Genomic DNA, 17485 nt, shown 5'->3' with positions numbered 1-17485 from the left:
AAGCAGTTGTTTAAAAATTAGACTTAATGATTAGATGGAAAAATAGGAAGATGCTATTTTTTTCATGCACCAGAACTCACCTGGTTACAGAAAAAAGGAAGAATGCTCAGTTTTTTCTAGTTTGTGGTGGCTTTTGTGCTAATACTGTTGATGTCAACAAGAATTTGCTCATCTGCTGTGTGCGTTATTCATTGATGTGTCCTATATATACACACACATTGTATTTTGTTCTGAATAGCTTGGAGCAGATTGTGTTGAACTTATTAAAAGCAACAACAGAATGAAAGCTTAGGATTGCTTATGTGTTGGAAGAAAACATTATGCCTTTCATACTCTCTCACGATTACTTATTTGTCCAGTGGCCCTGACGTGGCATCATTTCTCTGTCCTATCTTTGCCAGAGCTTATTTTATTTTCAATTCAGAGTAAAGGCTGAAGGATCAGAATGGGCACAACTAACTTCATCATAGAATTTGTATCTTGCTAAACATTTTACTACTTCTAATACAAAAAGAAATTAGATATATGTGACTTATTATTAGATATATGACCTTAAAAGAATTACAAAGCTTTTGATTTTTGATTGCAATAATGAGAATTACTTAGATCACCCATCTATTAGAAACAGCTGTTTTATTTGTTAGATGACCCTTCTCTGCCTTGTGACACAAAACAGTTCAATTTGCATTTTTGGTTTTTGTTTATTTTCCAGAGTTCTTACTAATATTGTTGCTAAATGCCATGAAGAACAGCTAGACAACTGCATCAATTCCTATGTGACGGTATGAATGCTGTTAAACTTAAGTAATTTTATGTAGCTATTTTGTCTTGGGTTTTGTTTTTTTTTTTCTTCTACCCTTAGTTGTACTTCTCTGTAGCTTTCTCTGCGTTAGCGTTATAGCTTTCTGCCAGTGGCAGGCTGGGTGGCTCTGCAATGAGTAACTAGGACAAGACTTCGAAGAGGCTGAGTGAATTCCAGTCCTATCATAAGTTTCTTGTGCCACCTTGGACAAATTACCCTGCCCCTCCATGCCCTAAGAGCACCATATGCAGCAGGGAGTCTCCATTCAGTGCTTCAATTTTAGTTTCAGTACTGAGATGTCTCCAAGGTGTGGATTTACTTTCACACTTCATGGAGGTGTGTTTTACGGTGAAGCATCTGAGCACCTTAGTCAAATTCTAATCTCAGGTACCATAACTAAAACCCAGAGGAATTCTATTGAAGTTCAGCAGAACAGTTGAGGCTGTGAAAATAATAATGTATGTAACATTTAAATATAGTTAATTCAGTGGGTATTAACATCTCCTTGATAACTTTTAAGATTTGCATTAGACACCTGTTGTGGTTAAATATCTTTGAAATAGCAGGTGATTAATCAGGCTATACCGAAAGTCCATTTAGCTTGTTTTCCCATTTCTAGCAGCAGCCAAAAGGTAATAACTGTTAATCTCTTTTATCTATCTGTAAGGAAATGAATAAATACCTACTTTTATTTTGCAAATAAGTAAACTTAGAATTGCGAGTCACTCAGATACTGTAATAATGTGAAATTACTCTGACTTAACTAAGTGGACCCAGAAGTGTCAAATGGCATAGGGAGAAGCTTATTGCATCTGCTCTGGAAATAAAACTGAATAGCAATAAGATATTTTCGAGGGATAGTTCTTTCTTTTGCATTCTTTCTGCTTGTATTGAAATAACATTTCTTCCTAACTGATGTGGTTGCAGCACTCTTGTTTTTGGGAAGCCATAATTGATCCCAGTACTAAATTATTAGCTTAATAAAATATTAAATAAACCTCAGTAGTAGATCTATTAGTTCTGGGCAGTTTGATAGGTAAATTCCTATCTTGAGGGCCTGATGGGGTTTAGTTTCCCTTCTATCAGTTCTAGTAGGTGCTTTACACCTTTCAGGATGAAGAGTTGCTACTAACTCTAACAGTTGCCATTGGAAGAAAGAAGGAAGTGAAAGGTGGCCCTGCCTAGGTGGGTGAAAAACCCTCCTTACTCCTTCTGATTGCCTATTCTTTGTTTCCCTGGTGGAATGGCTTGAAAGGCAGTTTAGAGGTATGAGGATCCTATGCGCTACTGGAGGAAAAAATATGTTGTGGCAATGATTTTTAGCAGAAATACCTCTTGCACTGAGTTGAAATCGGTATCAAGTTCTGCTTAAAACTCAGACTTTGTAGGAGGGTAGAGTTTGTAGGGTAGCAGTAGAGTTACTGCTAGGGGAATTAAAGATTGTGTGAACATATTTTTTCAGTTAAGATGTTTTAGAGGGCAAAAATTGTCAGCTGTTTATAGTCAATAATTTATCTTCATCTACTGAGACTTTCTGTATTTGTTTCAATACGTATTTTGACTTTTTTTTCCTTCTTCAGTATGTGTTCAGAACCAAATCATTTGAGGAAAGGACTATTTATGAGGAGCTGGCCAAGAATATGACTGGTCTTCTGAAGTTAAATGACCAAGTAACCGTGAAACAGGTTTTAAAGGTGAATGATGTTGAATTAGCCCATTCGTAATTTTACAACTGGTTTTCAGCCTGAAGCTTGCTTGTCACATCTTTTTCCCCTCTTTTTTTTGTCTTCCTTTCCTGCACGAGCTTTGCATAAATCCAACCTAAACTGATTCAACAGAACAGACTTGCAAGACTTACAACTTCTCAACGTAATTCATTTCTGAGAGTGCCATGTTTTGCATAAAAATGCCTCCTTTCTGTTACTAAGTCTGTATGAGAAATCTAATTAACTGCATAATATGACATTAGCACTTAGGATATTTTGGTTTAATCTTTATTTTAGAAGTTGTTGCACAGAGAATAGTCATGTGTTACTAGGACACTTACATCTGATTTGAGCTGCTGTCTTTGGGTGGTTACCAAAATAAAAAGTATTGAGTTCCTCCCATAAGCAAGGCCTAAGAAATTGATACATGTGTAAGACCCATTAATGAAGCTGCAGTTACTAAAGTACACAGTACTCTTGCTCTTTCATTTATTTGTCATGTAGAGTTTACCAGTGTGCTTTACTGAGAAATGCATTCCATCTCTAAAGAATGGAATTGGCCTCGTAAAATATTTGTCAGCTAATCATATTTCCTACTCTCTTTTCTCCTTCTTTTGAACAGCACTCCTGGTTCTTCTTTGCAGTCATATTAAAATCAATGGCACAATACTTGGTTGATACAAAGAAAACAAAGGTAAGCATATATGTTGCTCTTAATTAACAAGGTGATCAGGCTCTAAGGGAAAATATAAAATGCAGCATCATGTGAAATAAATGTAGTTGGAGATTTCTTCTTGAGTGGACAAAAAACCAAAAAGTTGTTACACATTTTAAAACACTGTTTTTACCCACCAAAAGTCTGACTTCTAGGCTCAAACTATTGTTGTTCGTACAGAACTAGTGAGCCAAAATACAGTTGCATCATCTTTGTAACAGGTGGATTAGAATGGAATGAGAATTATATAATTTTTCCTGGCAGAGAATAACTAGATGGCAGATAAGTGATCATGAAACACTATTTTGAGAAAACTTGCAATATCTGGAGACAAGTGCATTTTTCTTTCTGGCCTCCTTTCTGCCTAATTATCAAAGGTACTTTCAGTGTACATGTGCTGGCATCTGAAGACAGCTTTTCCCACTTTTCTGTGGACAAGATCCATGAAAATCTAGAAATACTTACATATTTTCTATTGCATTATCTGTGCTTTTCATTGTCTTTACTCCTGATCCAAACGTGATTTCAGGTTTAATACACAGTGTTATATACTCTCAAGTGATGATCTTCACTGCTTAGGTTTCTCGAACTCAGAGGTTTCCAGAGTCATTTCAAACTGAGCTGGATACACTTGTGATGGTCATGGCAGACCATGTTGTTTGGAAGTACAAAGAAGCTCCTGAAGAAACTAGGAATGCAAACTACAGCACTGCCAGATTTCTCAAGGTATATATCCTGTCATTACACTTAATTGCCCATACTTAATGGAAGATTGAGACTATTCTGCTCTAGTTGAAGGGGAAAAAAACAATTTTAAGTGAGTGATGGTTCAATTTCCAAGTTTAGTATTGACTTATAGTTCAGGTTTTCTATTCCCTTGGGTCTTTGACAATGCAAAAGCTTTTTCTAATTCTGTTTTAAAACAGTTCTGATTGATTTATATCTATTCTCTAAGACTCAAGTTTGTGAATTCTACAGATTCTTATGTTATGTTTAAATTAATACAAAGTTTGGTAAAAAAAAATATAAATGTTTTTCCCACTGAGCTGGTATTTTTTCTTTAAATACTGTAACTCTGAATGACTGTGAGTGGATTAACTTTTCCTAATCCAACCACAGTAGGCAGCTTTTACAAATCAGAATAAGCAAAGTGCAAATATTGTATGGAATACTGTAACCTATCTCTTTATGTCCTTTTTCTTAATGTCCTTTCGTTTACTAGATATAAAGAAATTCATATGTGAGTTGGAAAAGTCATAAAGTGGGTTGTGTTTTTTTCTTTTTGTCCTAGTATTTCTCAATCATATTTATTTCCCAACATCAAATTAGTTGTGAAGCATTGGAAAATTATCTTTCAGTAAGTGGTGTGTCCAGCTATTTATCTAAGTAGCATGTCAAGCTGCTTATCTGGTGATTTCTCCCCAAACTTTCTGTTGGAGGGAACTACCCTTCTGCTAGCATATGGAATGCTGTATTAGTATACACTGAAATCCAGGCTGAAATCTTTTATGACAGATTGAAGCTCAGCATTAGGAGGAAGCTGTATTCCAGCAGTAAATGCTCTGTGAGGTTAGAAGGAAACCAACCACAAACTGAAGGTGGATTTCTCTACAGTCACACCTAAGTAAAATTAATAATAGAATTGAGAATAGATAGGAATTGCTATTTACATTGGCTTCTGTTGCTTGTTTAATATGGATGTCCAAATAGCTGTTTACACACTTATCTACATATATAGCTGCATCTATCTGTAGTGTTATATCACTTGGAAGATGATGTTAGTTTGAGGCAAGAGCATAGATGGAGAAGCTTAGTCAGTATAGTGAGCTGTTATACATGTGTTGCTGCAGTTTTGTGTGTTATTTTTGTACTGTTCATCTGAACTGAGAAGATGATAGTGTTGTATTATGCAATAAGGCATATGTTTCTGTTTTAATTTCTTTTCAAATCTGGTCTGCCAGAAACAATTACATAGGTTAGAGATGACGTGCCTCCCCAGGCTGGGGCTTGGAGTAGGCTTGTTTCAGTGCTGTATGATAAAAGGCTTTGGTCTTTACTAGCTTTGCAAAGTTTAGGAGCACCAAAGAAGGGTAGGAATTTAAGGTCACATTTCCTATTTGGTAGGCTAATTCTGCAAGGGAAAAAGTGTCAGGAAGTGTAGTACTAAGTCCCTCAAAAAACCTTTCACCTGACTGCTTAGCTTCATCAGTCGGCAGGAGGCATAGTGTTCTCATCATGCAGTGGCATGAGTATTTGCTTCCAGTGATAATGTAGTTCACAGAGAGAGTATTTTGACTGGATTGATTCTTCAGGAGTCTTTACTCTGCCACTGAAGGAGATATTCTGGTCAACTCCCATCACATGCCACCTCTAGTTATTGAGCGTTGCAGTACGTAAATGACTTTCATTAGGTAAGTTTCCTCTTGATGGACAGTACAGTATGATATTTATTCTGGAATATAGATACAGAGACAGTATGATCAATGCATTATTATTTGGGGGGAGGAAGAGCTGATTTTCATCAGTTTCCCAGTTTTCTTTCCCCTGCTATTAGTGATTTCACCCACCCAAATGATGCAGGTTTACAGATGATGCAAGGCAAAAAGCAAGGTAGATGAAGTCAGGTACTGCTTTTTTAGCAATAAAATAATATTCTTTCCCCTTTTCTTAGCGCTGCTTTACATTTATGGATCGTGGATTTGTGTTCAAGATGGTCAACAACTATATAAGTATGTTTGGAACAGGAGATAGCAAGGTATAGTTTTGATGTTATTTTCTCAGCAACTCACTAACAGAATGATTTTATTTTAAAAGTATTCGTAATACATTCCATTGCTTTGCCATCCTCAGAACTCAGTCATTAAAACCTTAATTTTGCAAGGGTTCTACAGATGAACTCTTGGTCAAACATAAAAATTACTTATATGACCACTTCCAGAAATTCTTCAGATGCACAAAAATCAACAGATGTGCATTTAAGTACACTTTCCCCTTACAGATGAATGAAGTATTAAAACAAATATTTCATGTGAACCTTGGCTAAGAGTAAAGTATTGTTAGCAATTACCAGTCTGTGTGAGTAATATTAACAAAAATAATGTGGTGGGTTTTTTTTGTTTTTTTTTTTTGTTTGTTTGTTTTTTGTTATGGTTGCTTTGGAGCCATCTATTCTCCTTTCTGAAAGTAAAGATCTATGTCCAAACAACTACTCACTGAGCGCTGCTAAGAGTAAAACATGAAAGAGGCCGACCCATTCTTTGAATTTAAGCTTTGATTCTTTGGAGAATACGCTTGGGATTTGGTCTACAAATATCAGTAACATCTGAGAGTAATTTTATTTGAGGGCATTAAAGTAAGAGCATACGAACAATCTACCGTTGTGTAAATTTGACTGTATGGTACCTTGCTTATAACACAACTAAGCCAGCGAGCTCCAAATTGCTTTGCACTTGTTATGAGGAAATTCCATGTAGTATGAATTTCTTCTATAATATCTATAATACTATCCTACCACGTTGTTAAGACAATAGATAACAGGATGTATTCAGGATGCACAATTTGTATGACTCATCTCTCCCAGAAAGCTTACAAAACTTTTGTTCATTAACTTTTTGTAACTCTTCAGTGATGATCTGGGTATTTTTAAGTAATGAATGAGAATTATTCCAATCTGTTTCACTTAGTAAAACAAAACATTGTGCTGTACACAGATTTCTCACATAATCTCTGGAGAAGATGGATGGTGTCTCTTGGTAGTAGTGTTGTAACCTGGAGCCTATAATTCTGTGAACAATATTATGTAATCTGAAAATTACTTCCATATTTCAAAATTCACTAAATCTAAATGCATTCAGCCTCCTTGACTGTAAATCTGTGCCAGCCACCCAGCTTCTTTCCAAAGCCATCTGCTGGGACACATGAAGGAAAATCACTGTGAATTAGATGCAGATGTGCTGCTGGAACAGGCTTGCATCACATACAAACAATAGCCATAAAATAAAATCATAGGCCTTTCCCTGAGGTCAGAAATCTCTGTCTTGGATTGGTTTCATTTTCAGTCAGACACCTTAGCAAGAGTCAGGTGTTAAAATTTCCTGCAGGATTCGTTTCTATATGGCCTTTGCTTCTTCAACTGGATTTTTTATTTTTCAGAAAGGTTATACTATAATCTGGCCTCTCTTTTCAGAAAATGTAACAGCATTTGTTGCTGCCTGAATAAATAGTTTGTGCACGTATCAATATACTACACTGCAGTCTCAGTTTATTCTGTGAATAAATACCTCACTAGAACTCAATTCATTGTGGTGTTCATTCAAAAAGACTCAGTTCTTCTTGGAAAACATACTTGAAGTGCTTCCTTTCTTTAATTGCCATTAGACCCTGAATTCCATGGACAGCTGTATTCCTGATGTACTACAGTGCCATAAAACGTTTCAAGGAAAACCCTCTACTCAGTAGAGGATCAAGCTTTTATTTATCAGTACATCTTCAATGCAAAATCATATTAGAAGAATGCAGTAAAGATTGTTGCAAAAGTTCCTTTGATAACAGAAGAAAACCAAATGTTATTCATGTAGCTTAACATAACCAGCCATAAGATTTCATCATTGGATGTGAGTTAAATAGTGCAGCTCTATCTTACTGTTTTCTTTCTTCTACTGTAAACTGAGCTGTTACCTGTTACAATTTTCAGACTTTACATCAGTTCAAATTTGACTTTCTCCAAGAAGTCTGTCACCATGAACACTTTATCCCTCTGTGCCTGCCAATACGATCTTCAAACATTCCCGGTAAGGTGATCCCTAAAAAGGATTTTGTAGAGTAGAGAATTACTGGGTGGTTCAGATAACTCTAACATTCTGTGTCTGCACATCAACTGTGGACGTTTGTCAGATGTGGTATTTTAGTGTGATAAAATAATGTTGCTTCACTGTGTCTGTAAATACAAGCAAACCTTGCCTGTCCAGCTAGAAGGTGGGAGCTGACTCTCCTGCTGGAAATGTGTTGAAATCTCTGAATCCTGAATTACTAAAGCCTCTGCATATGGAAGGAGTTAAACAGATACAGTAAAAAGGAGAAGACGCCAAGACTGTGGTGGTTAGAGAACTGTGAAACTAGTTGCTGGAAAAAGCTTTCTTGCTGCAGTTGACTGTATGACTTGTCCATATGACCATCCTTCCTGTGGGAGGAGGACATGAGCTGGTCACACATGAGGAATTTAGAAACCTCCTTCTTATGGAAAAGAGGCTGTTGGTACCTTGGCCTCCAGAGTATCTCTAGAGTATCTCTAGGTTGGCAGGAGGGTACCATGCAATAACTCTTTCCTTCCAAATGCATTTACTGTGCACTGTCACACAGTTCTGCTGTGTTTTGCCTGGAGCAGCAAGGCAAGAACGGCTCGTTTCAGAGTGCACTAGTGCTGCCGCATGAACTACTTCCTAAGGTGGGAAATACTGTGGATAACCTACATGAGAAGCATGAACAGATCTTGTTTAGACTTTGTTGCAGGAGCTAATTTACTCTGCTGATGCCCCAAGACAAGTAGCAGCCATGTTTGCCTGGGTTGATGGCCCTACCACCCCTGGCTTCCCACCGTCTAGCTGGACAGTCTGCATGCACAGCAGGTTTCCTTCTACCTAGAGAGCACGAGGCTGATTGATAGTGAGAGCAGAGCCCTGTGCTGCTCCTTTGTGCACACTGAAGCCTGTTGTTTAGGACCTAACTTTGTGGCCAATACCAGCTACTGAGTGCTTTTCTTCTTGGTTTCAGAGATGCTAGGTTTTCAGCTCTAGGTACAGCTGCCAGTTCTGACAGTTTTATGTGGACTTGGGGATGTTCTGTTGGAATGTATTCACTGAAGTTGCTGGGATCTGAGGGTACCTTTCAGGGATGGGAGAGTTATTCTTCTGTGCAGCATTTCTCTAAGGAAGTGTCCCTTTTTTTCCTTTTTTTCCTTTTTTTCCTTTTTTTCCTTTTTTTCCTTTTTTTCCTTTTTTTCCTTTTTTTCCTTTTTTTCCTTTTTTTCCTTTTTTTCCTTTTTTTCCTTTTTTTCCTTTTTTTCCTTTTTTTTTTTTTTTTTGCATTAGTTTGTGCCACAATAAAGAGAGTTCAGTTCTGGTGCTCATCACTGTTAGCAAACTTTAGGGATTTTATGTTTTCCAAGCAGTACATTTTGGAGAAATATCAAATACTGGCTAACAATTCATCTTTAACCTGCTTGGGCAAAAGCTGTGCAATGTGTCACTGTTAAAACACTGTGAAGTTTATTACTTTTTTGCCATTGTGAAAAAATATATGTTTTTAGAAACATTTGATGAAGACAATCATTTGGCCATTTCCTAGTGTTTTTTGGTATAATTGAAAAGCTGAAACTTATTGTAGTGGTTTCTTGTGCATAATGATGTCAACTGTTTATTCATCTTCTATTTCATACAAAGCAGTTGTACAAAGTTGAAGTGAAAGCAGAGACTGGTAGAAGCTGTTTCATTCAAGTATCAGTCAAATTATAAAAAAAGTTACAGAGTAAATGTATTTGATTATTCATTTTTTAAAGCATTTTTTTTCCTGTTATTGTTTTATATTTACGGTAAATGAAGACCCCCTGACGCCTTCAGAATCAACCCAGGAATATCGAACATCAGGTATGTGCAAATTACTGTGTAAGAAGCAAGTAGAAGAGCTTTAATAATAAACAACTGTTGTCACTGAATTGAAGTAAATTCAACCAAATACTAGCCAGTATTTGTAAAAGTGAATTTAGTCTAGACCTTTCTATTTTAGAACTTTTAGCTAGAAAATAACAATTTGGATTTGGTGCCTCAAAGAAGTGATCGGTCTTACTATGTACAAAGCATTTGAGTTTGTCGTTTTGGAGGGTGTATATAGTCTGGATGAATGGGACAGACAGACCAGGAAATCAAGCTTTAACAGTGGACTAAATCAGTTACTGAAAATTTGGGAAATGGGAGAGGGCTGTTTTGTGTAGCATACGTTAATTTAGACTTTTTTGTCCTTTCTGTTCCAAGATATTCCAGAGTACACATTGACCAATGAATTTTGCCGTAAACATTTCTTAATTGGAGTACTGCTGCGGGAGGTTGGGTTTGCCTTGCAAGAAGACCAGGATATTAGGCACTTAGCTTTGGCTGTGCTCAAAAATTTAATGGCAAAGCATTCATTTGACGATCGATACGCAGAGCCGGTAAAGACATTTGTTTATTCTTTTTCCTTATTTGTTCATACAGTGGCTAAATACATGAAACTTCCTTAGCTACCAGTATACAGTAATTAGTTTCTTCAGATTTATATTGTATCTTTTCTTCCTAGGCAAAACAAGCACAAATAGCAAACCTGTACATGCCTCTCTATGGAATGCTTTTGGACAATATGCCAAGGATTTACATGAAGGATATGTTCCTTTTCAATATCAATACTTCCAATCAGGTAATTCTTGTGACTTCAGAACACTGAAAGCGATTCAACTGACCAAACTGAGATCTGATTCCAAGGTCTGAGAAAATCCAATCTGGTGGGAAGAAATCCAGATTTATCCTTGACAGAAATTAGCTAACGAAATACAAGTCTGATTTGCTTGCACCCAGTAAGCAGAGTTAGACTTGATATATTCTTTTCAACTCCACTGATGTTTCACATTGCAGATAGCTTTGGCATATTACAGTAAGCCTTGAGGGTTTTTTTTAGGCTGTCACATCTCCACAGCTGAAAGCATGTTTTCAAGCTCCCTCTCTAAAAAAAGCCATCACTGTATGTGTGGTGGTGTTGTAAAAGTTATGAGTGATATAATCTAGCAGTTTGTTCTGTTTATTTCAAAATACAGGGATCTAGGGATGATTTGAGCACAACTGGAGGATTTCAGAACCAGACAGCAATGAAACATGCAAACTCTGTGGATACTTCCTTTTCCAAAGATGTTCTGAACTCTATAGCAGGTATATATGGCAGATTGATCATCCATACGGGTGGATTTGTGTGTATCTCAATCCATTGTGCTTTCTGCTTAGTATTCATGGATGATATCATTAACCCATCTTCTACAATACTCAAGGAAACATGGTATCCAATGTTTCTCTTCCCTTTGGGTGTTTTTGGGTTGATTTTATTTCTCCTGTGAAGCTATTCTTCTTCCACTGCTTCACTTACCCTCCTGCTTTGGAATGATGCCAGTATTCAGGCTCTCACAGATCCCTGTGCCTGAGTTCATTTTTGCAGTCTGTCTGAAGAATAGTTCAAAGGTTTCTCCAAAGAACTCCTAAAGTCTCTTGGAGGAAAGTACTCTTAGTTTCCCCAGGCTTAACAGAAGGGTGAAAACAACTTACTTTGTCCACATCGTCCGAACCCCATTTCAAAATTCAGGAAAGTTCAGGGACATCTTTCCAATGATTTTCATGGCTTTGGGTCAGGCTTTATGGAATGCAACAAGCCATTTTAATGACATGAATAACGGTAAACTGAATCATTTTTCTTCAACTTACTGCATGTTTTCTGTATCAAACATACCCATCAATATCTTTGGCATTGAAAGTTCAAAGCACTGGTATCAATCCAGCATGTGACACATTTTAAGTTCTCCATTTTTCTTGTTAGTTTTTGTATCCATAAATGTTTTGGTTTAGCATGTTTGCTATGACTTTCATTTACAGCTTTTTCATCAATAGCTATCTCTGCAGCAAACCATGCTGACTCGAGAGCTTCCTTAGCAAGTCTTGAATCTAACCCAAGTACCAATGAAAAAAACAGTGAGAGAACTGACACGTGTGAAAAGGTACATGTGCAAATATTGAAAATGATTACCAGATGTGAATAATTGTCACTGTGCTCAATAAAGCTCTTTGCTGTCAATTCAACAGATCATGAGACCTTTGTCTTTGATTGGATCAACTCTTCGTTTTGACAAGCTGGATCAAGCTGAAACTAGAAGCCTTCTTATGTGTTTCCTTCACATTATGAAAACTATTTCAGAAGGTGAGAAAATGTGCACTACCTGATTGAGGCTGTCGTAAAATAGTATGAATACTGAATCCAAACAAACATTAGAATAATTATCAGCGGCACACTTAATTCCTTGTAATAGATACGTAATATATTTTAATCTCTCTCTTTAGATGCACTAATTTCCTACTGGCTGAGAGCACCATTCTCAGAAATAACAGACTTTTTCAGCATTTTGGAGTAAGTTCATTTTCACAGATTTTTGGTTAAATGATTGTTTAAATGGCTGTTTAAATGATGATGTTCGAAAGCCAATGCTGTCAATTTTTGAGTTTGTCAACTTCATGGTATAAGCTAAGAATAGCTATTGTATCTTGGATTATTTTACCACAGTCTTCCGAAGATGTAGTAACAGTTACATTAGTAACAGAACCCCTGTCTTCCAATATGTTGGCCATTTCTATGAACAGAGGCCTTAATGCTTTGGGTTTTTCTCCCAGACGTTTTGATAGTATAATTTTCTTGTATGGGATTGAGGTTCTTTTCTTCCATTTGGAAAATATTTAGCTCCTCAAACCTTGCAAACATTAAGAAAAGTTATGTAACCAAGAACGTCTGTTTTTTCATCTCTGTAAGGTGGTCTACTCAATCCAAACCATGTATGTTCATAGAATCCACACAGGTAGCTATTTTCAGAATTTTCTTCCCACTTGATAAGTGAAATGCAACTTAACTTCACCTGGTGAGGAAGCAGTGCTTTTACAGCCAAATCTTTTCCTTTGCGTTTGCCTCATCACCAAGCAGGAATCTTCAACCAGAGAGAAAGTGAAAAAGGGTGAACAACGTGGTCCCCACACCTTCTACATACTTAATCTGGGAACTTCTGCATCCTATTTTGTTTGCTAACAAGCAGACACATTCAGCAGGTCTTTTCAAATCACTACAGTTCAGCTTGTTGTTGTTGTTATTGTCTTTTTAGTTAGGAAGCCATTAAAAGACATAAAGTGCTGCTTTATCTTTCAGGGTGTGTCTTCAAAATTTCAGATATCTAGGAAAACGCAATATTGTAAGGTAATTTTTGGTTATAACTATGTTATAATATTTAAATATTACTGCAATATTATAGGCTGTATGTTAAAGTGTTAAATGTTGCTGATTACATTAGCCTGAATGTTTATCTTTGCCTGTGTTTTCTTCTGAAAGCATCAAGCTGTTGTACACTGCATTTTTTTTCTTCTATGCAGATATTCTTATCATAATGTTCTAGAGTGATGAGTACATGCCTGGTGCCAGAGATGAATTGCTTGTGATAGCTACTGTTGCATTTATAACCCATAGTACTGAACCATTCTTCAACCTTATTTCAATGTATGTCATATAAAAGAAATTGAATGCTATTTTTCATCTATGTGATGGAACAAATGGCTTTAATGGGCATAGAAAAGTGTTCCACACCAATCAAAAAAAACAAAAAAATCTTCTGTCTACCCACTTTCCTGAAAAAGCATGAGATCTTTTTCCAGCTGCATAATGTGAAACGCACACCTTGTCTTTGTTGCTGTTTCATTTTTAATTTAATGCTACTACTGTAAACTTATCTGTATGTCACACTGTGGAGAAATGAAAGGTCACTAGATAAACCAGTTCATGCTCTGTGGCAGGTTCTGTCAGGCCTTTATTTATTCTTCAGGGGCATGACAAAATCAGTGTCACATTCCTGACAGATTAACAGTTATTTTCTTTTAACAGGAAAATTGCTGCTGCTTTTAAATTTGTTCAGGGCACCCAGAATAATGGCACCCTTAAAGGTTCAAACTCGTCTGGCCAGGCATCAGGTCTGCTCTCACAATGGTAATGACACACCTCATTATTAACCCCTGTAAAATCACAGCTTTTGTCATTCTGCAGCCATCTTGCACAGTCACAGCATTAATTGTAAAGGAGTCGGCACAACCCGTAACACATTTCAGAGCCCCCGGAGCTGTAAACTGTAAAAGAATTGAGTCTTCAGCTTCAGCTGGTCTTAAAAGCTGCCTAAAATGTTATGTTCAGAAAAATTCTTACTGTCAATATATTGCTAAGTGATGCAGAAAGGGTAGCTGTTGTTTTCTGCTCAGATGCCTATCTGAGAGATACTTCACAGTTTTCCCCAACCTGAATGAATTCAAATGTTTTAATTCTTACTGCTTTGTGGGTGAATTTCATGGATGCATTTACAATATCAGGAGATTACTTGCCTCTTGATAATCTTGGGTTGTGAAATACAGAGTCAAAAATTTCATGGATGCATTTACAATATCAGGAGATTACTTGCCTCTTGATAATCTTGGGTTGTGAAATACAGAGTCAAACTTCAAAACAGGTGTGCTTGTCCCTGTCTTTTTAATTCCATATGGCTATGTGTGACATAATACTATAGCATTACCTCCATGTTGCCATTCCACAGCCTCTGTCTTTCACTGTCTTTTTTCCTTTCTCTTCCTAGTCTAATGACTGAAAGATTCAGTTATTCTCATGGGTAGCATGGTAATGAACTGCAAGTGCAGTGTACCTTTAATAATCTTTTTGACCCTTTTATGGAATAGCAGAGCATTTTCATAGTTAATAATGTAAAACTCCAGAGAGAAAGTGAACTTTTGACTCTACGTTTGTGGCTGTATCTAAGTGCATGCTGAGAAAGTCTCCCTTCCTTGCATGTTTGGATCGTTGGCTTTTCTCATTTACATGTAGCTAGAATTTGCACGCTACTAGAAGCATGTAATTTGGAATAGAAAAGTTAGTACACAGGAGAGAAGATGTCTTCCCTCCCATGCTTCTTTCTTTGTTCCCATACCGTGCAGTTTTCAAGAAACAGCACTGATTTCATTTTCCTATCTGAACCTGACAAGCAGCCTTCAGGAAACTCTTGTTCTGGTGCACATTCACTGATGAACAAATGTGGTGGCATCACGTTTCTACTGATTCCAGGGTCTTCACACATTACCCCCTCACAGATTTGTTGTCCAAAAGGCTGTTTATTTGGCCTGTTATAATGCTGAGCATTCTTTGATGATGAGCTGAAAGATGAAGCATTGCTGATCAGTTCTAACTTGCATTGACATTTATGTACTCCAATTTGCTGAATGTCACCGTGCTCATGGAGAATCACCTTCCTACCAAAGGAAAAAAAAAAAAAAAAACACAAACCAAACACCTCAAGATCAAAATTCCGAATATCCAGTGCACTGGTTTGCAAGAATGTCCACCCAAATCCTTCCACTGTGACCCATCATGGAAGACTTTGTCACGTTGACTGGCAAATGTCTGGCCATTAGTTGGAAACTTTCTTGTTAAATGTAGAATCTGGGTTTTTTGTTTGTTTGATTGTTTTAATAAACAACTAATGAAGGAGGATTTATCTAGGTGCAGGAAGCAATTCTGTCCAAGAACATCTTTAAATTACGCCCTTCTATGAAGTTACTTTTTAAAATAATATTTAAATAAGTAACCTGAGCTTTGGTTGATATTAAATCTTGCTGGATTCTGCAGTGGTCACAAATTCAAAATCCTTTCATCAATTATGACAAACTTTTCATGATAATGAAATACTTCAGACTGACAGCGTGAAAAGATTGAAAGAACAGGCATACAAACACACATATATTTTCATTGTCACTGTCATTCTCATTATTTTCGCCCTTGTAGAAGCTACGTAGCTGTATTTGTTCTTTCATGAGTGTGGTCTGTTTCTCCTGTGTTCTTTTTGTGACAGGACTAATCTTAATTTTTCTTCATCCAAAGTCAATGTTCTAAACATCAGCCAGCTATTTAAGCTGGTGCTTTTTGAAAAATACTCAATGAGTTTCATCTCCTGTGGTCTCTAGAACATCTGTTCATCTGTTTTGTTTTGTTCACCTCTCTAATGTTCTCTTTGTTTTCTTTGAAAAATTTCACATTGCTTGGTTTCACTTTAGCATTTGAGAAGTACCTCAGAAAATTCTGACATGAAAAAGTTTTGTATATTCATGATCAGTTTTTTCCTTATTTCTATTTTTAAATGATATCTTTGGATTTCAGGATGCATTCTACTTCTAGTCACGATGGCCACAAACATCACAGATCTCAGACGTTACCAATAATCCGTGGCAAAAATGCACTTTCTAACCCCAAACTCTTGCAGATGATAGACAGCAGTACTGCATGTAAGTACCAAAAAAATTGTATTTACTTCCCTCTATGGGATTTGGATCAAGCTCTAGACAATTAAATCTGTTTTCATGCTTGTCTGTGAGAGATAGCCTGAAGGGAATCAGAGCTACTGAGTTTACACTTCATTTTTCCAGATGCTAAGAAATCTGAGATTTAAAAGTTCATTTAAAAAAAAAAAAAAAAAACAGAATGAATTAAAGTAACCTGATATATTATAGTAGCCTTACTGATAAGTAATCCTCCGTATCCCCGTCATCTCTTCCATCTGTGGTTATGTAGTTGCTGTGCAATCAGATGCATGCTGGCTGAAACATTACCTTTATTAAACTAAGCAATAAGAGTGACCTTTTCAGGACAGAAGGTTCTTTTCCCTTCGGATTGTTTCAGAATTTGGTAGTTTTTAGTCACCTTTAATAATGACAGCATATACTATGAGATAGGAGGTAGATGTAGCTGAAAGCTAGTGTCTTTTCAGAGTCTTGTAAGAAGGTAAATCCCAGCAATTGGTGGTGTTTGTACTCAGTGTGTTGCAGTTTATATTAAGCACTATACCCATCATCCCTATGAAGCAATTTGGTTGAACTGTCACAAATTCAATTTAATTTGTAGCCAAAATGAATGTACTGGAATTTATATGGTGTCAAAGTTTGCAGGCAAGGTCTTTCATGATGCTTCTTTCTATGGTTCTTGTTTTATTCTTGTCCTTAGATTAAGATATCTGTAATATTGCTAGCTTTATACTATGTAAAAATCTCTACTGCTTAAATGTCAATTTTCCACCTTATCTGAAAACGAAGGACTGTTGTACATTGGGGGCCATTAGCAGCCAAGAAAGCTGGGTTTATGTAGAGTGATGATGTTAGATGATCTTGGCTGTTCATGAAGAATGGAAAAGCTTTCAGGCACCTCACTGCCTCCAGCAGCATTATTGTTAATGAATTCAGAATCTTCAATCAAGAGAGATCCCAAGTTACCTTTGCAAACTTAATAAGCTGAAAGTTGGTAATAGAGAAAGAATGTGAAACTCTCCTGAGTTTATCCAGAGATAAACACAGCTTTATCTTTGCCTTCTGAGGAAGGATTATACTCATAAACTACTATTATGAGATTACCATCTGTAAACCC

General features: G+C 36.6%; 1 protein-coding gene across 15 annotated transcripts in view; it reads left to right on the top strand.

The window, feature by feature from the left end:
- DOCK10 (dedicator of cytokinesis 10) overlaps positions 1-17485 on the top strand; it is a 142468-nt gene that overhangs the window by 99155 nt on the left and 25828 nt on the right. For 12 of the 15 annotated variants that reach the window (XM_085233045.1, XM_085233044.1, XM_085233053.1 and 9 more), the window contains exons 25-40: positions 713-782; positions 2383-2496; positions 3131-3202; positions 3803-3949; positions 5895-5978; positions 7917-8013; positions 9820-9864; positions 10249-10424; positions 10550-10666; positions 11061-11172; positions 11884-12005; positions 12091-12205; positions 12346-12412; positions 13196-13243; positions 13922-14023; positions 16229-16353. In XM_085233045.1, coding sequence (XP_085089171.1) covers positions 713-782; positions 2383-2496; positions 3131-3202; positions 3803-3949; positions 5895-5978; positions 7917-8013; positions 9820-9864; positions 10249-10424; positions 10550-10666; positions 11061-11172; positions 11884-12005; positions 12091-12205; positions 12346-12412; positions 13196-13243; positions 13922-14023; positions 16229-16353 — 1613 coding nt within the window. The remainder of the gene's footprint in view (positions 1-712; positions 783-2382; positions 2497-3130; positions 3203-3802; positions 3950-5894; positions 5979-7916; positions 8014-9819; positions 9865-10248; positions 10425-10549; positions 10667-11060; positions 11173-11883; positions 12006-12090; positions 12206-12345; positions 12413-13195; positions 13244-13921; positions 14024-16228; positions 16354-17485) is intronic. The other 3 variants (XM_085233043.1, XM_085233042.1, XM_085233051.1) reach the window with 3 other exon arrangements.

Source organism: Meleagris gallopavo, chromosome 11 (assembly GCF_905368555.1).
Source record: "Meleagris gallopavo chromosome 11, MGAL_WU_HG_1.1, whole genome shotgun sequence".
NCBI lineage: Eukaryota > Metazoa > Chordata > Aves > Galliformes > Phasianidae > Meleagris > Meleagris gallopavo.
The sequence above is the reverse complement of the archived record's forward strand: the minus strand, read 5'-3'. Positions and strand labels throughout refer to the sequence as shown.